Genomic DNA, 27,577 nt, shown 5'->3' on the forward strand with positions numbered 1-27,577 from the left:
TTCCCCTTCTTTTCCTTAACATTCAACTAGACCCTTAAAAGATCTCAAGGCCACTCTGGCTGGCCTGGCTTCAGAGGATTTCTCTACCCTGCCACCACACAGATGTTTTTTTACATCTCTGCTGTCACTCCCCCAGTTGTCCTTAGAATAAAAACCAAGACCTTGAACAAGTTCTAAAGCCTTGCATTAGATGGTCCTGCTTACTTGTCTATCCTTATTTGATTAATTCCTCCTTCTCAGCATCTGCGATCCAGTCACATCCATTCTTTCAGTCACCAGAATACACTAGGTTATCCTGTCTTGCAGTATAAGAGCATGTTCTTTCTTGAACCCTAACAGCTCTTTCAGGTGTAGTTTAGTTGATGTCTATTCATCCATCAGGTGCTAGCTCAAAAATCATTCCCTCAGAGCTATACATGTGATCTAACTTAACAGAACTACACCTTTACAAAAATATATTGATGTAAAAGCTAGTAAAATCTGTAGTTAGTTAATAGTATCATACTAATATTGATTTCCTGATGTTGATAATGTAATGTTATTACATAATATATCATTACTAGGGAAATATGGGTGAAAGGTACTTGGGAAATTCCTGTACAATTTTTACTTCTTTCAAGTCTAAAATTATTTCACAATAAACAAGAAATAAATTGCTGCTCCATACGTTTTTTATTGCTCTTCTGAATAGTTGAGACACTAATCTCCCTATTCTCTTCCCTCAAAACATTTATCACAGTTGGAAAGTATGAACATTTTGAGATTAATGTTAAATATTTGTCTATCCCACTAGAGTTTAAGCCCTCTAGGGGCAGGGATCATATCTCTTTATCTCAGCATTGTATATCCAGTAGTTACCTCAATGCTTGACACAGGAAATGTGTCCAATAAACACTTACTAGAGGGAGTATTAAATACACAAATGTGTCAATCAGTCAATGCCCTTTGGAGGCATAATTGCATATATAATGATACATATTTACATTTTTAAAAGATACTGCTCAAATCATAAAGTTAATGGAATCATCAATGTCCACAGAGATCTAAACATGGATGCTTCTAATTTGGAAATGATGCAAGTTGATGAGAAAAAAGCAAAAGCACAACTTTTAGTGAATATTTAATCCTATTATTCAAAATGCTTTGCGAGTTCTCTAGTCCTTATGATAACCATATCAAGTGTGCGCCATTTTCCATCTTCATTTTACAGATGAGAGGCACATAGAGATTTGTAACTTGCACATGGTCAGAACACCTATACTGCAGAGGCAGGATCTGAACATGGGTACAAGTCCATATTCTTAAGCGCTACTTCCTGCCTGGAGATAAAATCTGAGAATATTGCTTGAGAGAGTTCTGAAAAGTGAGCTATGAATTCTGAAAGTAGATTACAAGCTGGTGTGGGACCACACTTTTTTAAATCTTTATATCCCTACCATTATGCACAAAGCTTTCCATGTAGCAGGGACACGTGATCACACACACACACACACACACACACACACACACACACACACACTGGTTACTGGCTTCACGAATGAATAAATAAATCTAAAGCAAACTGAGGAAAAGAGAAAAAGCAAAATTATAAGTAAGAGAATTGGTTTCCACCCGATCGCTAGTACTTCTCTCTTTGATTCTTTATTTCAAGTTGGACACTGGTTGGGGGTTTTCTGAATTTACTGAAGCAGGACAACATAGGCAGAAGAGGGCGGGCTCCCAACCAAGTCAAACTTACTCGAAATGAATCAGGTAAATAGCAGCTACGTCAGGAAAATTGAAGAAACTAAGAATATGATGGGAAAGAAATGAGGAAATCATAGAACAGTATAATCAAATATCACCAGGTTATTAGCAATAACAAGAAGTAATTCACCGATATTTCAGATATCGTTCTATCCTTCAAGCTTAGGGCCCTCATCGCAAACAGAGATCAGAGATAACAAATATATCATACTTTGTTTTTTCTTAGAAAAAGCAAGTCCCTCTACACACAATAAAATGCTTTGAAGTGTACACATGTGTTGATTATGTGACATATTCTTAACCTTACTAGATAGGTACAGCTCTGCTGGGAGCAATTAATTCAGAAAGCTACAGAAAACTCTGCAATGGGACCAAAGGATCAGTAAAATAGCTGGAATATTTTTCTTGCTGTAGACAGCTGGATTCTGCTAATTTCGCTACTTTAAAGTGAGGGGAGGAAGGAGGAGGGAGCAGTAAGGTTTTATTGCCTCACCTCTGTAAATTCAGATAAAAGGAAAACAAGCAAGGCATTGATAAGCATGGAAAAATGAACTGGCTTTCTTCCTGCTCTCCTCAATGAGCACATCTATTCTAACTGGCCTGAAGGAACCACAACACTTTTCATTCAGGTGACATATACCAAAGAGAATCTAACCAGAGAGCTGGATTAAGCAGCAGTTTACCTTTTCATTTTTAAATAGCTTTATTGGAATATGATTCACACACATACAGATCACCCATTTAAAGTGTCCAATTCAATGGTATTTAGTATGTTTGTACCCAGTTAGTACCATCACCCCAATCTCATTTCAGAACATTTTGTTTTCATCATCCCAAGCAATTTACCTTTTAAAAGTTGATTGAATGGTCTGTGATCTAAGTACATACATACATACGTGAATACATACATCACACATACCTAAACACTCGTAATCTAAAAAAAAAAACTAAAGGACATTTTTGATGATCTATGAATGTTCTCATTGTGAAATGGCCCTGTCTACTGGGAGGAATGCATTTTGATTACATAAGAAAGACAGTCTTTCCATTCCTAACTTCATTTTGGAGGTCTAACTTCTTGACAGGCTGCTTCTTGGAAGTGATTTCGGCAGAACGCAAAAGGAATCATTTGCCCTGCCCTTCAATCTAATCATTTTCCTTTTCTTTAATTTTGTTTTCTGAAGAATAATTTCTGGCCATAGCAAAAGCCACTCACTTTCTTCCTTACCTTGTTTACCTCCATCTCCAGCCTACTGGACCAGTGTCCCATGTGTTTCTGTATGTGCTTACAGTAAACATCTATAGCTCCTCCCTCAGAGCAGCTCAAGAAAATTCACTACAGGAAGCAACAAAACAGGAAGATGGAAACGCTTTCCATTATCCATTAGACCCAAGAAAATTAACTTTAAATTGGTTATTTCCTAAGCTTGAAAAAGCAGATATGCTTCATATTATTCCCTCTTCGTCTTCAGATTAACTCCTGGGACAAGAGTTTATAAGAATCTCCTATGTGTAGAACTTTTTATAGGGAAGCAAGCTGGGGACTTTAACACGCTGCAGGAAAATATGGTTTATCAACTGTCCAAATTTTGATGATCTGTATCAAATTAAATAATGTTAGCACAGTACCTAAACTCAAGTACTCAATAAAAATGTTGGCTGAATGTTTTTGAATAATGATAGATAACATTTATTAAATATCTACCATGTGTTATCTGCTGATCTGTGTTTTACATTAACTCATTTAGTCCTCATAAAACCCAAGAGTAGGCCCTACACTATACCATCACCATCATCACTCATCACCCACATTTTTAAGATAGGAAAACTCAGAGAAAGAGCATGAGGCATCATGCTCCAGATTACAAAAACACAGCCAGAATTTAAAACCAGACTCTGCTTTCAGAGCTTACTTTATTAACCATTACCCTATGCTGCCCACCAGAAAACAAGTAAGGGAAAAATGGTTAACTTACAACATTGATGTCAGTCTGCTCTCTAATGCCAAAGAAATAAAGTTCCATTGGATAGAGTGATATACTACCAGAGGGGGAATAAAAGAAACCTAATTGCTTTCACATAGGGCAGAAATATAGTGAGTAGATGGGGACTACAGCGAGGTTCCTTCACAATAAGGATGGAAAATGAGGGTGTGTTCACCATCTGAGACAGAAAAATGGCAAAAAGCAACAGAAAAAGGATGAACTCAACCATTTTAGGAATTCAACTATCAAGAGCTGTGTTTATAATGAAGATCCAGTAAACACTCAGGTCCAATGACAGTGGCCAAAAAGCATAAACTCAGGTCTAGAATGTAAGTGATTTCATCATAGTGAAACCAGTTTGATAAAAGAATGTACTAACAGCAGATTCTTGGCCTGTATTTAGTTGAAAAAAAAAAAAAAAGAAAAGAAAAGAAAAAGGACTGGTAAATAGCAAACTAAAGCTACATAAAATTACCAGAAACTATCACGAAAACTCAGTCAAAAGAAAAATATTGGGCTTCCCTGGTGGCGCAGTGGTTGAGGGTCTGCCTGCCGACGCAGGGGATACGAGTTCGTGCCCCGGTCCAGGAAGATCCCACGTGCCGCGGAGCGGCTGGGCCCGTGAGCCAGGGACGCTGAGCCTGCACGTCCGGAGCCTGTGCTCCACAACGGGAGAGGCCACAGCAGTGAGAGGCCCATGTACCGCCAAAAAAAAAAAAAAAAAAAATTACCCCAGGATTATATTAATATAATACAATCTAAATTCATCTAGAATTTGCATGCACAGCATCACTGAATTGACCTCAGTCAAACCACTATGGAAAACTGGTTAGCCTGGCACGAGGAAGGGCTACTCCTAGCGTTCAAACTGAAGTCACACTTGACTCCTCCCCGGGACCACAGCTCTACCATGTGTATGTGCATTCAAGAAGCAATGAGTGACATCATTTCGAGCACTCCAGACTTAGGAACAAAAAGAAATAGGATCCATGCACACATCTAGCCTTTTGAAATAATAGTGGAGATCGGCAGGGCACTTCAAATGGGCAATGGCAAAGACTATAATTTTCTGCTAAAGGGATATTATCACAATTTTTCAACCTGGGTTTGAACCAAGGTTCGTGAGAGCTCTTCTACCTAATGCGACTTCACACCAGCACTTTTCTATGGTGTTCCACACAGCGGATTGTAAGCCTCACTCCTCAGCTCTGCAGAGTTAATCGTTTCAAGAGGCAGTGAGCTGAACACACTAAGTTAACATGGCACCCTAGAGTGGCTTCTTCCCACTCCCTACCTGCATATCATCCTCTTCTTCAAAAGAGAGCAACATTAAAAAAAAAAATATTCCCATAGTTCTTGAGTGGCTAAGCTACTATTAAAGTCTGAAACATAACTCCTGATCCCTTGTATGAATACAAAATACAGTTAGGTAAAAGAAAAAATATATATATATGGCTAGATGTGCTAATGAAAGTGTAGGGAAACAAATCAGTGACCCAGTTGATACAAGCCTGAGAGATATCATCTTTCTATGATGGTGAAGAAATCAAATTTTTCTTCAGTGCTACTTGTATCTTGATTTTTTTAGGGTTTTAAGAGAAGTTAATGGCACAATTTAATGGGTTACAATCTAAATCCTATTTCATCAATTGTTCTTTAAACATTCTTAGTGGCTAGAATTATATCTCAGACCCTACCATGTGCTTTCATGTACCAGGAATATCCTCGAGTAGATTACTAAGGGATGTTCTTTCTTCTTTTAAAATGTACCTTAAAAAATATGGCTAATTTTTCCTCTTTCCCCAGGAATGCTCAGGTTACATATGCTATTCAGCAATGCCAAATGAATCTGTAAAAGGGAAAATATCCTGGAGTAAGGTTGAGGAGATAGGGCAAAACCAAACAAAATTAATTTGGCAAAGAAGAAGGCTCTCCCTCTTTGTAGCTGCAAAGGGAAAAGTGAGAGAGAAGGGATTCTTTTCCAGGTTACATCTTGAGGTTGAAAACTGCTATCATGTAAATATATAACATGGTAAATATCTTAATTTAACTAACAATCGCTAATTCACTCAGGCCTTTGTTATTTCTTGCTTAAGACTCTATTGGATAAGAAATGGATGAAAGAGTAGAAGAGAAAGACAGAGAAGGGGACGAGCAAGAGGAGGAGCAGGTGATGATCATTTATAGTCTAGATTGTTTTTAAACCATAATTTTAAATTGTAGGGCTTCCCTGGTGGCACAGTGGTTAAGAATCCACCTGCCACTGCAGGGGACAAGGGTTCCAGCCCTGATCCGGGAAGTTCCCACATGCCACAGAGCAACTAAGCCCACGCACCACAACTACTGAGCCTTCGCACCGTAACTACTGAAGCCCACACATCTAGAGCCCATGCTCTGCAACAAGAGAAGCCACCGCAACAAGAAGCCCACGCACCGCAACGAAGAGCAGCCCCCGCTCGCCGCAACTAGAGAAAGCCCGCGCGCAGCAATGAAGACCCAAAGCAGCCAAAAATAAATAAAAATAAAATTAATTAATTAATTTTTTTAAAAAAATACACATAATTTAAAAGTTTAAAAGTACTTGTTCCTCAATGCTTGATATCTGTCTGCCACTTTCCACCAGAGAATTAAGCAAAAGCAAAGCTTCTCAGTAAGAGAATATGCTTACTCATCTGGAAGGATAACTTCATGAATATATGATAATTAGATCTAATAACTTTAAGAAAATCCCTAACTGAGATCTGATATTAAAGTCAGGTCCCACGGCCTTAATATGCTTTTGCCGAAAGCTAACAATTGTAAAACAACTTACTTTTTCACTCTAGCCAAAACTGAAAAATAAAGCCATATGCCTGATTTCTTTAAAACACTAAATTTAGATTTCAACTTTAAAATACATTTTGACATAAACGGCTTTTAACACAAGCATCTTTCATTTGGGTCTTTTCCCAGTTAATTATTTGCTGGCATTGTACTCGAAATTCCTTGGCTTCACCTTAAACCCACACTCCCAAGTGCTAATTAGGAGACTATATACATTATTAACCAGAAAATGTTGTGCTTAAAACATGCATGTTCCATATGTATCCTATTATTAACAGTATTCCTTTCACTCCTGGAAAGCTCTCTTTAAAAAATAGAGCCCTATTTAAACAAAGAAATGGGCTGCCATTGAGGAAATTCTTGTTGAAATGCAATTAACAGGTAAGGGCCAACATGACACAGGATCCTTGTCTTCGAAACATCTTTAACATGAATCAAATTTAATCTCACTGAAATAGTCAGTGGAGGGAAAAGGTAATGACTGCAGACCTTACACATTTTAATAGTACCAAGGGGACTCCCGAAGAGAATGGCTGACTCTCATATGAGTTAAACCATTACTCGGGACCAGACGTTGGTAACTACAAGCCAGAGACATGCCTTTTTCCAGTACTGCCTCTTCCAAAAAATCCAAAGGACAGATGGGAAAAGAAACGTATGTAAACAAGGTAGGCCTAATGATTTCCTAATTACAAAGGAGATGGGCTCTTCTCATTAATTGGCAAGCTAATTGACCACAATCTCAGTTTCACAAATTGAGTCCAATAATCCAAACTTTGGGGTCTGTACTCCACCAAATTCTCCTCACACTTCCACACCCTTCATCCAGCCACAAAGTTGTCAGTTCTGCTTGATTTCTTTGAATACTGTACTCCACGACAGCTGTCGGAAATGGTACATTAGAACAGCTGCTGTGACAGCTACAAGGGCTTGGAAGTTTAATTGGGCTCAATGTGACATTGCACATTTTTCTAAACACAGAAATAGCCACAAAACTAAAGAAATTTCTAATGGGTCTGAGCAATATTTACTTATTGGCACCACCAACTGGTTAATCCCAGTTTGCGTTGTATCATTGGTCTCATAATACCTTTTGCTACTGGGCTGGTAAGAGTATCAACAAAAAAGAAAGAAAAAAAGAAAGGCAAAACAGTAGGAGCGGTTAGATGCACAAGAAAATGGGCATTAAGACAGAGAGGAAATGGTAAGTAAGCCATGTCAATAATCTCTTTGAAAGGCTGGCTGGTAGCCAAGGAGGATCCCACAGGGTCTCAGGATTTACTTCCAAAGGAAACATATTCAGAGGCCCTGAGCATGGTGACAACTGCAAACAAAACCACTCATTATAGCCCCCTAGAGAATGGGAGAATGGCTTACTCTCAGCATCCGCGTGGAGGAAGAAGGCAAGGAACAGCAGCAGCGGCCTGGCTACGTGCACCATCCTGCAGCTCGGCACCAGCACACACTGGCAGCTTGGAATCACTGCCGCAGAAGCCGCAGCGAGCCGGACCGATCTGAAATTTCAGCTGGAACACCTTCAGAGCCTGTAGAGGGAGAGGTAAAGAAAAGAAAGGGAAGAAAACACAAAGACACTTAGACTCTCACTCTTCTCCCCTTGTTCCATCACAACCACCACGAGAGATGCAAAACACTGTTGATACACCATGAATGGGAACCATGACACCTTTGGATGAGGAAGCAAACAACCTGGTTTGTGAAATGGGACTCCCCAGGCTGACCTTGCTCCCATGCTCAGGCCACCCTGAAGCCAACCCCTCTAGAGAATTTCACTCTCTGCTCATGCCACCTTTTGGGCAACGTTCTATGAGAAGAACCTGTCACTTCTTATGAAATATTACATGACTACATAGGTGGAAGAAAGTCCATCAATGCTACAAGCAAGATTTAAGAGAAGCTCCACCATGCAGGATAAAAGTCTATTATTGGCAGCATAATGGAAGTTGCTTTCCTGGCACCAGGTGAAATCTGCTAATTCAACTTCCCCAGCAAAACAGTAGAGGTTAGAATTTTTTACACCATCACATTTGGCTTCTTCCCTGAAGACGCATCACATTTGAGTCTAGTTTGGCTTCAATAAGTCAAAACAATAGCTAGCAACAGCCACTTTGACTTACAGGATTTTTATACGCCTCCTGGGCAACGGCTTAGGTTTCTCAACTTTCTATGTAAAATCAATAAGCCACAGCCTGTTTTGGGAGAGCCTACTGCGTGCAAGACATCAGAGCTGCTACACAGCACTTCGTGTCGCAAGATACAAAAATGAGTCAAGAGTCCATCCTCTGTGACTTTCCAGTTTAGGAGGGAAAATAATACAGGCACATTGGATGACTAGGACAAGTTAATACGTGATTAGTGCCAGGAAGGAAAGCCAAATAATGCCATGAAATTCAGGATTAGGAATGACATCATGGAAAAAGCGGCGTCTCCAACTGGGCCTTGGAGTACAGGCAGAATTTTACCAAAAGAAAGGAAAGGCATTCCAGGAATTCTATACAAAGGCAGGGCAGTGAAACGGGAGCTTTGGCAAAGGTGAGTTGCCTGGTTGGCCTGAAGCAGGGCTTCCCAAATATCTATATGCATCAGAACCACCAGGAAGGCTTGTAACTGGGCACCCATCCACCAGAGTTTGTGATTCAGGAGGTCTGTGCTGGGGGTCCAAGAACTTGCATTTCTAACAAGTTTCTGAGTGATGCTGATGGAGATGGTCCAGGGTCCACAATGAGACTACTGGGTTGGTGTGACGGATCCATTAAGAAACCACAAGAAGATGAGGCAAAAGAAAATGTCTCATGCTTTAGGTGTACTTCCTTATTAGCGTTTTTGGCTCTCTGCTATTTTTACTGTACTGTTTCATTTAAATTTCCTACATGCTAACTTCGTTTGTGCGACTGAAATAAAATTGCAGTATATTAAAAAAAAGAAAATGGCTCAGGCTTAAAAAATAATAGCTCATGGAGAGCCTTGGATGCCTCCCTAAGTCAACCAGCCTTTTTTTCAGCAAACCACAAAGGGAGCTATTTAATGTTTTGGAGCAGAAGAACAATATAGAATGAAGCTTTGAAAAGATTAACTGACAGCTGAATGTGGGATGATTTACAGAACACTATTATCAAGAGTCACAGGTAAGAAGTAACACAGACCATAAGAGTGATGGTGGTCCTGGTGGGAATGGAAAACAATGGAAGTGATGACTGACTGGCTCCAAGCAATTTGAAGTATGGCTCTTGGGGTGATAAATGATAGTTCCTACAGAACCTTCAATAAATCTAGCACAACATTTTGTACAGAATAGGCTCTTAATAAAGAGAGAAAGAAAGGGCATATTTAATGTTACTGCTTCCTCTGTCACTGTGAGAAGAACTTGAGAATGACAATCAGAATTTGTTTGCCAATGAAACAGTATACCTTTAAGTTTTGCATCTAGGAATATCTGAAACACATAAAATTCTTGACACAAAATACTAGAGACATCCAGAAATAACCTAAAAACTTAAAATAACTTTCAGTTTAAAAATTATTGTTAATGCAGATACTATAGTGTGTCTTTTTTGAAACTAAGCTTGAGCATGAGAATAAAAATTTTTTTTAAAAGATATTATCTGGGCTTCCCTGGTGGTGCAGTGGTTGAGGGTCCGCCTGCCGATGCAGGGGACACGGGTTCGTGCCCCGGTCTGGGAAGATCCCACATGCCGCGGAGCAGCTGGGCCCGTGAGCCATGGCCGCTGAGCCTGCGCGTCCGGAGCCTGTGCTCCACAACAGGAGAGGCCACAGCAGTGAGAGGCCTGCGTACCGCAAAAAAAAAAAAGATATTATCTTTTTCATTACTATGAATGAATGGTGTGAACACAGGAAAGATAAAACTAAAAGGAGGGGGTATGACCATTCTAATTACCATTCCACTAGATAGCCTTTTTTTCCTTTTGAACAGATTTGTAGGTGGCATGAAGAAGCAAATTGTACGTTGAAACGCATGTACTTGAAACCAAAAGCTAGCCAGCTGCTCCAAATCAGCTATTGTTATCTATCTCATCTGGAAAACAACTTATCAAGCAGTTCACAGCTATCAAATGTTAAAATTCTCCAAACTTTATAGAAGAAGTGCTAAAGGAATCAGCTCTCTCCCTCTCCCCCTTTCACTGCTCCCACCCTCATGCCAGCATTTCAAATGACAGCAAAGTCCAGGAGACATCAGTCCTGTCAGACTCAATTTGTGTCTGTGCAAGCGTATCAGAGCCAACTGCTACATAATGACTCGATGCAATCACAGAGATGGAGATGTATGAAATGCTCTCTCAGGAAAGAGGTGACTTGGCGCTCCCCCTTCTCAACTGGAGTGCCATAAGAAGACTAAGTTCTTTCAAATGAACCTACAAATGTTACCTCTGACTTTAAACAGTGATAGGATCTAGAAATGAACGCAGATGTGAACATACCTATTTTTACTTAAATGGGCTATGCCCTTGGCCGAGATATGACAAAAGGAGATCAGAGGTGTAAAGATAAAACCAATTCTAGATGTTCATTCTGGCCAATCTCCACTCTGTGTCTTGTTTATTACATAGAAACTTTGCCAAAAGGAAAATGCTGGCTTGTGTATTAGTAAGTTGGAATTTGAATTTTGGAACAAAAATGGGCAGTAGATTTTTAAGAAAACATTTTCAGTGAAAATAATGTGGTCCAGCGGTTAAGACTCTGCACTCCCAATGCAGGGGGCCCGGGTTCGATCCCTGGTCAGGGAACTAGATCCCACAACGAAGAGCCTGCATGCCACAAGTAAAAGAGCCCACATGCTGCAACGAAAGAAAAAAAAACATCCCACATGCCACAACTAAAGATCCCGCACTCCGCAATGAAGATCCCGCGTGCCGCAACTAAGACCCGGTGCAGCCAAATAAATAAATAACGAATGTTTTTTTTAAAAAAAGGAAAAATAAAGAAAAGAATGAGGATGAATGAATGTTATAAGTAGTTTCCTGTAGTTTCCAAACTACAATGTTATAAGTAGTTCCCTACCCTAAAGAAAGGGTAGCCAAGCACGCTGCAATGAAAAGGGCAAGAAAGGGGGTTTGGAGATAGTAAAAGTACCATGGTTTAGCTTACATCATAAATTATTCTGCATTTGTGCAATAGCCCTCAGCAGGGGTTAACTCCGTGATTTTTATATACCTTGCCCTTTGTGTCTTTTATTAACTGGGACTGGCAGATAAAACAACCATCTAGATGAGCTAAAAATAATATTTAAAACTCTCTGATTTCTTATTGCTCACAGCACAAAGATGTTAACAATAATTTTGTTGATTTCCAATCAGCTCAATATCTACTTTTCTATTTATGTACATGTGTGGTTAGAGAAACTAACAGCTCAGAGGGCCAGTGTGTGCAATCTCATTTGAAATGAAACAAGAAAAATACACTTGCCCTGAGTCTTATATCACTGCTTCAAGTGATCTGATTAGCTGACACCTAACTCTTTATCTTCAATTTAACATTGGAACCCTTTCTATAATAAGTATATTTATATTCAAACTGATATGAATGTTTAAGGATTGTTTTCAGCTTTCTGTATTGTTGGTGTTTCTGTAGATTATGTTAACATAAGAGGAAAAAAAAAAAGGCTTTTCTTTTTAAAAAGATATCCTACAAGTCCCTTAGAGAAATGAGTGACTGTAGGTTTTTTGCAGGAAATGTGCAAAACGAGCATGGAACATCTTGCCATACCAGGAAGCAAGGAGGCTTTCAGGAACTACCAGGTTATATCCAAAAAGACGAGCCAAGGTGACGAGGCTTGGCTCCTACATCAGTCAAATGTAGGAAAATCTGAGTGGCAAAAAGAATAACAACTGCAATGAAATGGAACACATCACATTAAAATCCACGAGTTTGTAATCTTAAGAGTTATTTTTAAAAATTACATTGGTCAGTCTAGGACAAAGTTAAAGAATCAAATCATTATTCTGAGAAGAGGGAGAGAAAGGGAAAGAACTAAGTTTTTTTCCAAGAAATCTCCATAAGTACATTAAAAAAAATATTTTTTTAAAATAATATCTAGCTTTCACTAGATATTATTTATCCCTATACATCTTGCTTCTTTCTGTCTTAAAATAACCCTATACTTTCAATTCTAGACATCTTAGAAGCAACAATATGGTAATGATATATATTTTTTTTTCTTTGCGGTACGTGGCCTCTCACTGTTACGGCCTCTCCCATTGCCGAGCACAGGCTCCGGACGCGTAGGCTCAGCGGCCATGGCTCACGGGCCCAGCCGCTCCGCAGCATGTGGGATCTTCCCGGACCGGGGCACCAATCCGTGTCCCCTGCATCGGCAGGTGGACTCTCAACCACTGCGCCACCAGGGAAGCCCCTGGTAATGATATTTAACCTGAGCATATACCCATTAAGTTGGGGAGATGGTGTGGTAAGGAGGAAATCCCTAAATGCTGTGACTTCTTTTTATCAAACTCCCAAACCAATCAGGCCTCTATAAATCAACTAGAACAGATTTCCAACCATTTAAGAGAAGGAAAAAAAAACTGTAGGGATGATGTGCTACCAGGAAACTGATTTGTAAAAGAGACACAACCGGGGCTGCTGTGGCCTGGAGTTTATAGCAAGCCCGGTAGAGACTTCTGAGGGCGCCCTGTGAGTTTCCTGTGCCTTCAGCACACAGTTACAAGGACACAAAAAGAAAAGAGAAAACACAAATCAACTTTCAACATTTCACTTATTCACAAGAATTTTCCAAGAGAAGATAGTCCCCTAAACAGTTTATCATGGTCTAGGACAAGAATCCTCCGGCACTATCCAATCAAACTTTCTGCAGGATAGAAAGATTCTTTATCTGCACTAATAACTGACCACTGTAAACATAGCCAGTATAACTGGGGAAGTAAACATTTTCCTGTATTTAAGTTTAAGTTTAAATAGCCCCATGAGGATAGTGGGTGCCCCACTGGACAGCAGAGACCATAGCTTCATTTTTCAACAGCACTGAAGAGCACAGCTATAAACAAAGCCTACATTTTCCGGGTTGTAAACTGAAACAATCAGGTGGGAATCCTGAGTCCATGTAGTCCTTGGCTTCCAAGTAATTGGACTCTAAGCGTTCACTGGGTTAGGTGAGGAAACCCACTTAAGCTCTGGGTCACTTACTTCCCCATCCCTGACCCTCACACTGCCAAAAACAATCATTTCATTGTTTCAAACTACTTCATAAAATGTGGGAGATCAATGAGTGGTCAAGTGTGTAACTGGAAAATGTCCAAACAGAAACATTGTAATTAAAAGGAAAAAGATGGGTATTTCATTATCACAGCCAGAAGAGCTGTATTCCCCACTATGAAAAGTCCCTGTTTGGGATATAATAGAAATGGGAACTTTGACAGCAAAGAAACACCACATTTCATAGACGGGAAAGGCAAGGATACTTCTACACATCCATATGACATTATGTGTATAATGCTTATGAAATGGCCACATTCAATTAATTAATATCAATGAGGAATATGGACAGTACATTCTTAAAGACATGCAGCACCGAAAGCCTCGACTATGGAAAACAGTGCTGAGATTAAAAAAGGGCAATAGAAGAATGTCATTAAATTAAACACATCCAATATACCTCTGAATCTAAAGACTACAAGGAATCTAAAGAATATAAGGAATTACTTTTATGAAATAAACTGAAAACTCCTTAAATTATACTCTTTCCCATAACAGCACATCATGTCAGAACTCTATTTTGCCCTAAACATGTTTTCATGACAATAAATTGGGAGAAAAAGAAAAACCCAGAGGGGGTTTATGAGATATTATGTATAAATACATAAAAATAACTCAATCATCTCATTTTTGGCTTAGGCTAGGACTTAGTTTGAAGACAGCAGGTGACTGTAAGTACATGATAACTCTTTGGTGAAATCAACTGGATTATTAGAATAACTGAAGAGTAAAACAATGCCTATCAATATGGATACATTAAAGACTCTTCATATGTTTAGTTCTGATACAAAGAGAGAAAAGCCAATGGTCTGAGTTTTCTATAATTCACTTTTCAAATTACTATTGGTAGAATCCCTGTAAGATTTCAAATAACTTTACATTCGAGGCACCCATAAATATTAGTTACTTTCAGAAATGGCAAAATGACATTATTAACTTTGATCGTTTCTTTCTCCTTCAGGAAATAAAAATGAAGTATGCCATGAGAAATGAACAGATAGGGGATAAAAAAAACCTCTCATCTCTCTGTCTACCTATTTTTTCCCTTACAAACAGAAATATAATTCTGATTTGAAAAGTAGGATAGCTTTAGAAGAAGCATCTAATGGCTTTAAGTGATTATTGTGTGTGATAACTTCTATCCAGTTTTACACAACACTAGTGGAAACTTGCAATAGAAGTTAAAATACAAGTCTATTCAACATGCTGTTGGACTCTGTTATTTGTTCCATTCTTCCTAAAATACATTTTAAAACTCTGTTATTTGTTCCATTCTTCCTAAAACACATTTTAAAAGTGAGAAACTGATCAATCTTGCAAAGTATAAACAGATATGTAACCCAGTCACTCTTACCCAAAAAGCAGAACACAGATTATATTGCTTTAATCTCTGGGCATTTCTAAATGGATGTGAAACCATCATTCCTGAATTCATTACTCCCGATTTTCTTTTTTATTATCTTAAAAAACAAAAGAGTACATTTTTAAATGCATTTTGTTTAAATTACATTTTGCTTTTAAAATACATTATGAGTAATAAGGTTTTAATTATTCTTATGTCCACTTAATTTGTTTTATTTACATCAATACAGAGTAGAAATCTAGGAATACATGACAATTATTTTACTTATTTACTATGAAAAGTAATTTTTAAAATTCATTTCGTGGAGAATTTACCACTCCCTTTAGCAATGATTACTTTTTTCCTTAAGATTATTTTTAAAACAAAGGGTCTTTTAATAATAGTATATAATAGTTTTTAAATATTTCATTACTATAGCTCAACAGAAACTGATTTTGCCTATTCACAGGTGTTACATCTATAATTCCATCTTCAGAGTGATCAAAGCTCTAGACCAGTGGCTCTCAACTGAAAATGATTTTGCCCCTTCCCCAGCGGACAACTAGCAATGTCTGGAGACATGTTTGGTTGTCACGATGCAAGGGGAGTGCTAATGGCACCTAAGGGGTAGAGCCCAGGGATGCTGTTAAACATCCTACAGTATACAACACCACCCTCCACAGCAAAGAATTATCTGGACCAAAATGTCAACAGTGCCAAAGGTGGGAAACAATGTCCTAGAACAGTTCATTAATGTTGAAGAAAAAGTTTTAATTAAAAAAAAATGGGACTTTTCAAGGCCTGTTTCTAGTATATTATTTTCTAAATCCATCAATTTTCGGTGTTTCCAGTGCAGTTTTAGATTTGAATTTCTGGGTATGGAAGTCAAAACACTATGGATGGCTCCCACAGTTCCCTTTTTGTCCTAAGCCAGAACTGAAGTTGGCTTGCCTTATGGGAAGGTCAGTTCACAGACTTAGATGACATAAACATTGTCACCAATTAAAAGGATGAATCGGTTAAATAGGGCAGAGACTGCACTGATGTCTGTCAGTGAATAGATGTAATTCCCATTCCTTATGATGGGAGCTTAGCTCTTCTCTGAGGGAACAGTCCCAGGATAGAAATATTCGGTTCCAAGGAATGTTCTTTCACTTCACTGTCAGCAACAGACAGTAGAATTGTGAGAGGTCATCATGAATGGCTGGGGAATGTGGAATTAAAGCATCTTCTCTTCATTTCCCCAGTGTTGTCCCCATGACTTATCCCATATCTCTGTGAAAACCTATGAACACCATACATAGTAGAGTTAAGTTCTATGTGGAGAAACCAAATAAATGGTTATTAACCAAACAGAAACACAACCTAAAGAAAGGGTAGAGAGAACAAATATCGATCATAGATATTCAATATACATTCTCCTCCTCTCTCACCCCGCATATTTATTTTCTTAGTTATATTGTACTCTTTATCGTTAGTGCCTTCTTCGCATCTACCCTTCTCCATGAATGAAACCAAAGATTGATAAAAAGCAGAAAAATTACAGATCATCTTGGGCAACCCCCTCATGTAACAGACAATGAAGTGAAAGGTCATAATGAAATTAATAACCTCAGGACACACATCTGATTAGTCTCAGGAGAGGTTTAGGACCCAAACCTATTTTCTTTCTTGTACAGCATTCTGCTTCTATCATCTCTGACTTACTATAATGGAGATATCTAACTTAGGTGAGGTCACGATTAATTCTAAAATGAGCACAATAAACAAAAGTTACCTTTTTTAATTGGCAGAGAAATAGTCTAAGGATTGGCCCAAATGAAGGGGGAAGAAAACCTTAAAAGTTAGGTAAAGGAAGTAAGGATGAGATGATCTCACTGAATAAAAGTATTTGAGAGTTTTCGTCCTAGATGGATAAATAATTCACAAATGAAAGTTTATCCCATGAGTCAAAAATTCTCCCAAAAGTCAATCTTTAACTTAGTAACCCATTATTATGTACTTGCATATCTTAGAGTCAAAGAGTTTATAGGTGTGCTTAGAAATAGAAATGATTAACCAAAAAGATTTTTAAAATTCTCACATATTAGTAATTGAATTAATAACATGCAAACACATGTTTATACCACCTTGAGGCACACTGATTTTGTATATTATTATCTAGTTCTTTTTTCATGGAGTTCTTTTCTCTTTCATCTAAATTTTAGCAAAAATACATGTTGGCTAATTGGGAGTAGGTAGGAATGCATTCGATGATGAATTCACAGAGATATATGGGAGAGTTACCCAGGTGGAAAGATGCCAGCCAGAGTGTACTTTATTATAAAGTTGCTAAGGGCAACATGGCCATATTGAAAGAAGAAATGACGACACACAATAGTTATTTTTCAAAAGCAGTGGCTTTTGAAAGTTATAAAGTGATTTGATAATAAAGTATGAAAATTTCCTGCAGCAATAAAAGCACTAGGCATTTCCCATACCAAGATGTGTCAGTCTAGGAATGAAAACAAATCTATTTTTCCCGTAGTCACTCTTTCAGAAAATATATTCGAGACCTCCGGAAAAAGGCTTTGTAAAATACTGTTATCTTGGGGACTTCCCTGGTGGCGCAGTGGTTAAGAACCTGCCTGCCAATGCAGGGGACACGGGTTTGAGCTCTGGTCCAGGAAGATCCCACATGCTGCAGAGCAACTAAGCCCGCGCGCCACAACTACTGAGCCTGCACTCTACATCCCGTAAGCCACAACTACTGAGCCCTCGTGCCACAACTACTGAAGCCCACGAGCCTAGAGCCTGTGCTCTGCAACAAAGAGAAGCCACCACAATGAGAAGCCTGCGCACCGCAACAAAGAGTAGCCCCTGCTTGCTGAGACTAGAGAAAGCCCACGCGCAGCAACGAAGACCCAACGCAGCCAAAAAATAAATAAATAAATATAAAAAAAAAATACTGTCGTCTTCATTATACCTCTATAAAATACTCAAACAAAATACACAGTGCAGATATCAAAAAAGGAGTTTAAAGTCATTAAAAGCCTAGTAGCAAATGAGATGTAGTAACTTTCTAAATACCAAACTTCCCAGATACCGATTGTAATCTTATCTGGCCCACATGACTAAAAGAAAAGGAAATGCCAAATAATAACATCAACCAAACTCCTCGGCTGGATTTAGGTAGGCATCATCCGAAAGGCTTTCTGAAACACAGATTCTTATATTTTTAAGTACAGGGGTCCCCAGGTACTAACATGCATAAGACCAAGCACAGGCTGGGGCTGGCGCTGGCGGGCAGAAGTGCAAGGACAATGGGGGTGTGGGGGGAGGGGAGTGACCCCTAACTATTATTTGGAGGGGATCAAGTCCCAAATTAACAAGTCTACATTTTAGGGATTTCTCTACCTTTTGCGGTATGCTCAACAGTGTTTCCATCACAAACTGAATAGATGGGGCTCTGCTTCTATTATGTTTAATATCTTTTAATCTTAGATTTAATCATGATGTGTTATCACATTACCTTGTAAAACATTTTTCAAAAGTTATGCTTTTAGAAATTGTGCTCACTTCCTCCACAGCAATTGTCTTTAGAGTCAATACTTTCATAGCATAAATCTTCGTCATTTTCAAACTTTGTATGTAGCGGTGGATACATCCCATACATAAATATGGTGTATACAGGCCATATACAAATATGGCGCATGTTGAAAAAAATATATATATATTATATATTACTATTATACTACTAATGAACTAAATATATTGCCAAATACACAAAATTAGACATTTTTAAAATGAGATAAAAATAAACAGACACAGGAGTCCTAGAATTTTTTCCTAGGCCATACCAATCATTGGAGGTCCACTGCCCTAGATATTCTGCAGTTTGAATATTTTTCACATACATTTCAGGTGACAGTAGATAAAACAGAAAACTTTTACTGATTGGTAGTTTGGTTTTGTCCGCCAACCCCCTTCTGGAGTCAAACACTTGCTGTAATCACCACATGTTAAAGTCGCCATGTGATGGCTGATGTCAACATGATGTAACACACAGAGGAGAAAAGAGACTTGTTGTTTGAGATTTTCATACAATGTCCTCATTTTATCATTGTAAACCATCCACATGAAAGCTAGAACTTTACATATCAACTGTGTTTTTGTTTTAAAAATAAATTCTTTCATTCTTTGGCTCCATGAATATTCTTGAATACCAGGAGCAGTGATCCATACGAGAGACATAATACTGTACAAGACAACAAGGTCCCTGATACATTCGGGTGAGGGGAGACAGAGAAACACAAGCAATTTTTTAAAAAGTGAAGTGGTGAGTGCTATAAAGAAAACAAGGTAATGGGGGGGGGTTTAGATATGGTGGCAGGGAAGGGCCCTGAACGGGTGGGGTGCAAGCCTGAACCTGCATGTCAATGACAAGACATTCTGAAGAAGACCTTTCCAGGCCGAGCAGCAGACCGCCCAGGGCAGAGGCTTGGAGGCGGGACTGAGCTTGGTGTTTCTGGAGCTCAGGGAGCCAGGCTGAGAGAAGTATGCATAAGCTGGGAAATCAAGATGGACCCAGATTGCACAGGGCCGGCAGGCTACACTGCAGAAATTGGATTTCATCCTCAACGCAATGGGAAGGCAATGGAGGGCTTTATACTACGGAGTGGCATGGTCTGATTTCTATTCAGACAACTTCTCCAGTGGTTGTGTGTCAATGGTTTTAAAAATGTAAATCTCTCTCTACCACCCACCCTGCCCCATGTCTCTGTAGAGACTTCCCATCCGTTTATTTGGACATAGCCATTGTACTGTGTTGTAAGGTCTTTGACCCTTTATGAAAGTTTCCCAGTTTCATTTTCAAGGCTCCTATGGCAGTCTCCCCTTCCTAAGTGCTATTTAAAACAATCAGAGAGAATGTGTTGCTTTTTAATGTTTTAAATTGTTTTCTGTTCCCATATAGTAACAGACCCTAGGAAACCAAATGAATTTTCTTCTTTGTCCCAGGGCTCCCCACCGGAGAATTTTAACACACTAGAAATTTTACTTGAAAAGTTAAGTGCCTGACGCTAGTTCTCATTTGCATTCCTAAAAACTAGAGGAAAAAAAAATCTGCTTTTATCTACAAAGAAACGGTGGGCACACCGGATCTCCGTGGTCACACTTTTAAATCTGTGATTCCGAAAAGGCTTTCTACACATACTTTAGGATAAAAAAAGTTTCTTAAGTTTGATACATCAAAGTCTTGTTTTGACCCTTTTAAGCCTTGTAATGGTAGCACTGATACTAATACCCAATAGTACAATGGCATTCAGACTATTAGAAAACACAGCCTTTCCAATAATTGAAAAATCTTTTCTTCCAGGATTTAGAAGCCGGGTCCCACTGTGAGTCAATTGCTGGCTAGCTTCCCAAATTACCTTCTCACTCTTAGTTATCTTTTACGCTTCATCCCTTAGTCTTCACTCCAGGATTTCCTCCATTATTAAAGCAAGGCTTTTAACACCCCAACATGAGGTCATTTAAGTCCTTACTTTTTCTTATTAGTTACCTAAAGAAGCTGGAAACTGCCAGTATTTAATGTCTGGCTTAAAAACACAACACAGAGTACTATAGTTTGTTATATAGAGGGTGTACAAGGTGACCCCAAAAAAGCCACTTTCTTAGGCATCTCAAGAGGAGGAATCTATCCCCCGCTGGTTAGCCTCATCACTCGCCTTGGCCAACAGAACAGGGGAGAAGCAACACTGTGTGCATTGACCCTGAACCTCAAGAAGCCCAAGAAACTTCAGGAAGCAGCTTTGCAGGCTCTCTTCCACTTGCTGATCTTGGGTCCCCTGTCACCACCACCATTTGAATAAGCCAAAGCTAGTCTGGTGGAGGATGAGAGATCACGTGGAACAAAGACAAGCCACCCAGCTGAGCTATCTTAGACCAGTCACTCCCCACAGGACCTGGCAGCAGACTACAGACTCATGAGCAAGCCCAGCACGACCCACAGCAGCAGAACCACCTAGATGAACCCAGTCCAAACTGCCAACCCAGAGTATTGTGAAATAAATAAATGGATGCTGGATTAAGCTACTAAGTTTGGCGATGGTTTGGTATACAGCAAAAGCTAATGGCATCAAGGGGTTAAATATTTATCACATCTACTCTCAAAGATTTTTTTTTAAATGTGTGTTCTGTTCAGTACTTTACCACACTTTACAGACAGGTAGGCAACTTGGCTTCTTTTGGCTACAACTGATTTATTTTGGTCCTCTTCTGACAGCAATCAACTAGTAAAATCACTGTCATTAGCTTTCAGATTTTTTACGTAGTATATTGTTCCGAGGTTTAGGAAAATTAGTAAATTGGAACTATTTGAACCTCTTTGCCCCTTCTTCCAATTGTAAATATTTTCTGCCACATAGCTCAGAGGGAGCAAAACTGTTTTAAAATGCCTTTAACCACTAGCTAAAACCCCATAGCATGACGTTCCTTCCTGGTGATATAATTGAAGTGACGTATGTGTCTGAGATCTCAATTGATCTTACCAAGTGTACTGACAAGTAGTATTTAGCATAATTTTATCTCCATAGAAGCTATTTTCCTTAAGCAGTTTCTGCTCAAGGATGAAGCCCACAATTCAAGTTAGGTTAATAAGTGAAATTTTCACTCAAGTTTTTTAAAGGAATGACATTTTAAACAGTCAGTGTGTTCCTCAGGCCAGTTTCTGACTGCATACTGGATATGTCTGTCCTTGGATAAGAACTAGTCAACTTTACTAGTTACTATCAATAGAATGTGTAAAAAGTGAGACGACATGATGAATATTAAAATTAATAAAAGAATTTAGCAAGGCTGCTGAATATGTGGTCACTATCAAAAAATCTGCTGTATTATATACTCACAATTAGAAAATAAACATTTAAAAATAGGCCACGTACAACAGCATCAAAAATATTTTTAAAATCTAGAAATAAATGTAACAAAAGTTGACAAGATTTCTATGCAGAAAATTACACAGCATTAGTAATCAATAAGATGATATAAATAAATGGACAATCGTAATATGGTTTGAAAGACTCATTATTGTAAAGATGTTATTTTTTTCCAAGTTGATCAATGAATTCAATGAAATCTCAATATAAATTTCAACTTGTTTTTCTTAAGAAATAGAAAAATTGATTTCAGAATTTATAAGAAAGTGCAAAGAACCAAGAATAGGCAAGGCAATCTGTTAGAAGAACAAATGTTGAGGGACTACCCGTTGAAGGTAATCATACCAGTTACTTATTAAAAGACTTATTACAAAGCCACAGAAATTAAGACAGTGAAGTATTGGCTCAAGGACAAAGGGACCAGTGAAGCAGAATAATAACTCTAGAAACATATCCACCTGCATTCAGGCAACTGACTTATAAACAACTGTGTCCCTGTAATTCAGTGGCAAAGAATAATCTTTTCAGTTCATAGAACTGAGTCAAGTGATTATCTATATGAATAATAACATATATTGACCCCCTACCTCACACCATATACAAAATCAACTCCACATAAATTAGAGACCTAAATGTGAAAGATAAACAGTAATTCTTATGGAAAACAACACAGAAAAATATCTTTGTAACCCTGGCATAGGCAAACATTTCTGAAACAAGGCAAAGTAATAACAATAAAGATTAGTAAATTGGAATTAATTAATTCAAGATGTGTGTTCATCCAAAGACATTATTAGGAAAGGCCATTCCACAGAGTGGAAGAAGATATTTGCAAAACACATATCCACCACAGGTCTGATACTATCTATTCATTTTTCATTCTACTATCTGTCTTTTGAGGGAGACGGTGGAGGCAAAAGCCTTGAACAGACAACTGACAAAGAAAAAAGTCAAATAGCCACAAAACATACAAAAAGATGCTCCACAATGTTAGTCATTGGAGAAACACAAATTAATATCACAGTGAGAAACCACAACACACTCACCAGAATATTTAAAGTTAGAAATTGAACAACACATGTTGGCAAGGTAGTGGAACAAATGAGCACTCATATACTGCTGATGGGAATGCAAACTGGTAGAACCCCTCTGAAAAAGTATTTTGTAGTACTTAATAAAACTAAATGTACACCCATGTGGAGAAAGTAGAATGGCTCCGAGGTCCAGGAGAAGCAGTATAGCCCAAAGACGGGGGCAGAGACAGTCAAGGGACCAGAGTTCTAGACATGCTTTAGTCCTCACTTTCATATTCACCTTGGGCAAATCGTTCCCTTTCTCTGCCTCAGTTTCCTTCATTGCTTTATTTTATAGCCTGTATTGCCTTCAACATATCATATAATGTATTTATTATGTTAATTATTTATTGTCCTCATCCTCAATAGTATCCACAAGAATAAGGTTTTTAAAAACATGCTAAATAGTCATGACTTATGTGAAAGTACATATATGAAATATGTACAGGATAAGCTTATTTTTCAAGAAACATCAAAAAATACAGCAAACCCATCTGCAGTTTTTCCCAGCTCACAGGGTGATGGTGATGGAAGTAACTATGGTAGAGGCACTGGCTCTTTGTTTGGTAGCTACACTGACTCTTTGTTCTTTGATGGGCACAGTACTGGGTTACTCAAAGGTAGGTTTTACAAAGCCCTAGAGTTGTAGTCTTAATTAGAAATTACTGTCCAGATTCCAAGCTTACTCTGTATTTAGGTCCTTCCAAAGCATGTACACATAAACAGGTAAAAGGAAGTAAAAATCCTCAAAATAATAACCTGATTTCAGAGCACATTCTTTCTTTCTTTTCCTTATATATAATAGTTAGGAAGAAACTTGTTTAATGATAAAGTCAACGAGTTAAAATATGGTTCTGAAGAATCTATAAACAAATATTTATTCAATGTCAACTCTCTGTATCTGACATCCTGCTAATACATGTCAGACACAAAGAAGATTAGACAAGGGCAATGCCTTTTAAAACTGTACTGTCTGTTTGGAAATATAGGAATGTAAAAATTAGAAAAGCATGATAATATGTTAAAAACCAAATAAATGGTTTGAATAATAAACACCCATATATGTTTACAGCAGTGATGCACATGATCTCAGTGGTCAGGAAAGATCTTATTAAGTTGGTGGTAGTTGACAGACCTTGAAGAATATGTAGAATCTTGATTTGAGAGGAATACAAGGCACTTCAATAATAAGCATAAGATTTAGAGGTTGATATGTTCAAATATTTTTAGGAACCAATAAATTGGCCATTGTATATATACCATAGCGTTGGTATGACAGAGAATCAAGATATGGGTAAAGCCAGTTTATGGTAGGATTTTAAGGCAAGCTGAGTTGATCCTGCATGGCAGTAAACCTCAACCCTCAGCAGAAAAAGTAGAGACAAAGTTGGAGTTATTTTCTCTCAGAGTGTGCATATAAACCTCAAATGTGTTAAAGGGAACAAGTCAGAACTCTGCCGATAGCAATGGCTGCCTTTTGTATATTAGTGAATGAGGTAAAAAATAAATCATAATACTGCATTCCAAAACTACTTATTCAAGTAACACTACCGCCATGATAATATAATCCCAATTTTGTCCTAAATGGCATTAGACATTTCTGATTTCCTGGGGAACGATATCCATGTAAAACACATGACATCCATTTTACAGTCTGAAATCTTGATCCCACAGAAGCAGTCTAGTGCTTGGGCCAAGCGGGTGTTACTTTCCTCACTTTGTCATTATCTTATTTCAAGAAGGCTCTAGAGACAATCCCTGACATCTCCATGCTTTGACTTCCATCTGTGTGAAATGAAATAATGACTGTCTCCATCCTACCTCATCAAAATCAATGAGCAACAAAAGCACATTAAAATCAGGGACGCAGGAAGGATTTGAAGGAAAAAGCTTCTGTCCACTGTCATTAAAAACAAAACAAAATTTAGCCAGTCTTTCTCAACTGGGGTTCCAAGAGATAATTATGCCCCACAGACTGTAAATTGAATGATTCTTTTTCAATTCTCCCAAGGATGTTGTAAAGCTGGTACCATTCTGAATCCACAGGCCAGGAATTAATTCATTACATAATGGTAGATGCCTTAGATCATTAGCGCTGAATTTTCTTGTGAACTCAGGATAAGAAGAGCTGACACTGTATGTTATACACAAATTAAGCTAGGGTATTTGATGTTGTTTTATTTAAGAAAAAAATGCTCTATGTTTATGGCCCTGTAGATCCAAAGCCTCACCATATTCTAAAGAAAAATAAAATAACCTTGAGTAATACTAAAAAGAATGGCCCATAAATTTAGGGATGTTAGAAGTAACAAAGAAGGAAGGAAAAGAGTAAATGCTGCCATATTTTACTGTTTACAAAACGCTTTTTGAAGAGAATTTCTGACTTAATACCTAATATTTATGTAGCTTATTTAAAATTCTACAAAATGTGCTTCTGCAAGACAAACATTCTCCTTCCTGATTTAGAGATGGGGACAATGAGATCCAGGAAAAATAACCTTCCTAATACCTAAGGCTGGTGTGAAGCAGAGGCTCAATTTCAAGTAAGTTTAATTACAAGAGAAAGCGGCTCCTTTTGTAGCCATTTAATTTCACAAAAGCCCCTCAAAGTAGGATTAATGTTCATGGCAGATGAGAAAACGATTTCAGGGGAGTAACCAGTGTCTGGCCCCAAAGCTAAGTGCTATCAAGTTTCTGACTACAAATCTTATATAACCTGCCAAGCCATGGCTGAGAGAAAAAGTACAAAGTAGACCAAAACGGCTGCTCTGGGTTGAAGTGTGTTCTTGGGAAAGTTTACCATCTCCCAAATTTCAGAATGTGAGCTAATTTGTAGATGGGGGTCTTTATAGAGGTCATTAGGTGGGCTCTAATCCAATATAACTGGCATCTGTATAAGAAGAGGGAATTTGGATACAGACACACACAGAGGGAAGACAATGTAAAGACAGAGAGAAGATGATGATCTACAAGCCAAGGAGAGAGGCCTGAAACAGATCCTTCCCTAACAGCCCTCAGAAGAAACCAGCCCTGCGGACACCTTGGACTTCCAGCCTCTAGAACTTTGAGACAATTTCTGTTGTTTAAGCCATTTGGCTTGTGGTACTATGTCATGGCAGCCCTAGAAAACTGACCAAAACAGAATTAAAATTAAAAAGTTATTGGTTCAAAATCCAAAAACCAGTTTAAGTGCAAAATGAATTTTTCTGTAAATTTATAACATACACGCTTCTGAGGCTATTAAAGCTTAAAAATGCACTAAGTCTTTTAGAACACCTTTTCTAAGGAAATAAAATAAAATCTCATTATTATTTTGGTAAAAAAAAAGTGGATCTACACTATCTATTATAGGGTTAAGTATTTTGACATATTCACTCTATGGTAAATGCTAACATACATGTTTTATAGTGATATTCTGATTCTTCAAAAATTATAATTACACATCATATGAGTAACTAAATATGTGTAATATTATGGAATGCCTATATATTTAAATTTTAGCAGGTTCTCGTTAGTTTATTAATCAATACGTATCCCTTTAGGGAGATACATTAAACACTTCTATTTTCAAATTGTCTACTTAATTCCACAAAGGTAATTCTACATACTGTATCAAGAATCTAACGTTGGGGCTTCCCTGGTGGCGCAGTGGTTGGGAGTCCACCTGCCGATGCAGGGGACAGGGGTTCGTGCCCCGGTCCGGGAAGATCCCACATGCTGCAGAGCGGCTGGGCCCGTGAGCCATGGCCGCTGAGCCTGCGTGTCCGGAGCCTGTGCTCCGCAACGGGAGAGGCCACAACAGTGAGAGGCCCGCATACCGCAAAAAGAAAAAAAAAAAAAAATCTAATGTAGTGATTATTTATAATTTTAAAACTTAAATAAACTGAACATTCTCCTTTTTCCAAGTAACTGTATACTTTTTAGCAAGAAGATGCTATCTTCTAACCTCATTATATTCTGAGTTCCATGGTACCTTTTAATTGATAAGAGCACAATAGAGTTATTTTTGAAGGACAGGACGATAACAAAATGATAATAAATAAGATCTATTTCATTTGATGTTTTTTGGGATGGTCTTTCCATAGGTTCATTAATAAAAGACACACATGGAAAAATGCCCAATAAGTGTTAGGTAATGCAATTATTATTATTATTATTATTATTAAATCAATTTGTTAAAGTAGTTCATGTTCAAGTTAGTATTAAATATAAAAAGACTAAGAATTATACTATTCAGTGGATTGTACACTATTTTTAATTAATTATATTTGGTTTTTCTGTCCAAATGTTTGAAAATTATATATGTACTTGAGAGTATGCCCTAGGTATGAATCCCTTAATTAATTTTGCCAAGGAGGTGATAGCTTTTTCAACCAATATGTCCAAGTACATTTTTTTAAATTCACCTATTTCATTCATCCACCTCACCCTCTCCTCTCTAGCAACCAC

The 27,577-nt window shown here is 38.1% G+C and overlaps 1 protein-coding gene across 1 annotated transcript in view; it reads right to left on the reverse strand.

Annotated features, from left to right (window-relative positions):
• The window catches only part of PTPRD (protein tyrosine phosphatase receptor type D), a 523,277-nt gene that overhangs the window by 403,912 nt on the left and 91,788 nt on the right, over positions 1–27,577 (reverse strand). Inside the window, exon 2 of the mRNA XM_060153475.1 lies at positions 7,932–8,098. Coding sequence (XP_060009458.1) covers positions 7,932–7,995 — 64 coding nt within the window. The 5' untranslated portion in view covers positions 7,996–8,098. The remainder of the gene's footprint in view (positions 1–7,931; positions 8,099–27,577) is intronic.

Source organism: Lagenorhynchus albirostris, chromosome 7, assembly GCF_949774975.1.
Source record: "Lagenorhynchus albirostris chromosome 7, mLagAlb1.1, whole genome shotgun sequence".
NCBI classification, from domain to species: Eukaryota; Metazoa; Chordata; class Mammalia; order Artiodactyla; family Delphinidae; genus Lagenorhynchus; species Lagenorhynchus albirostris.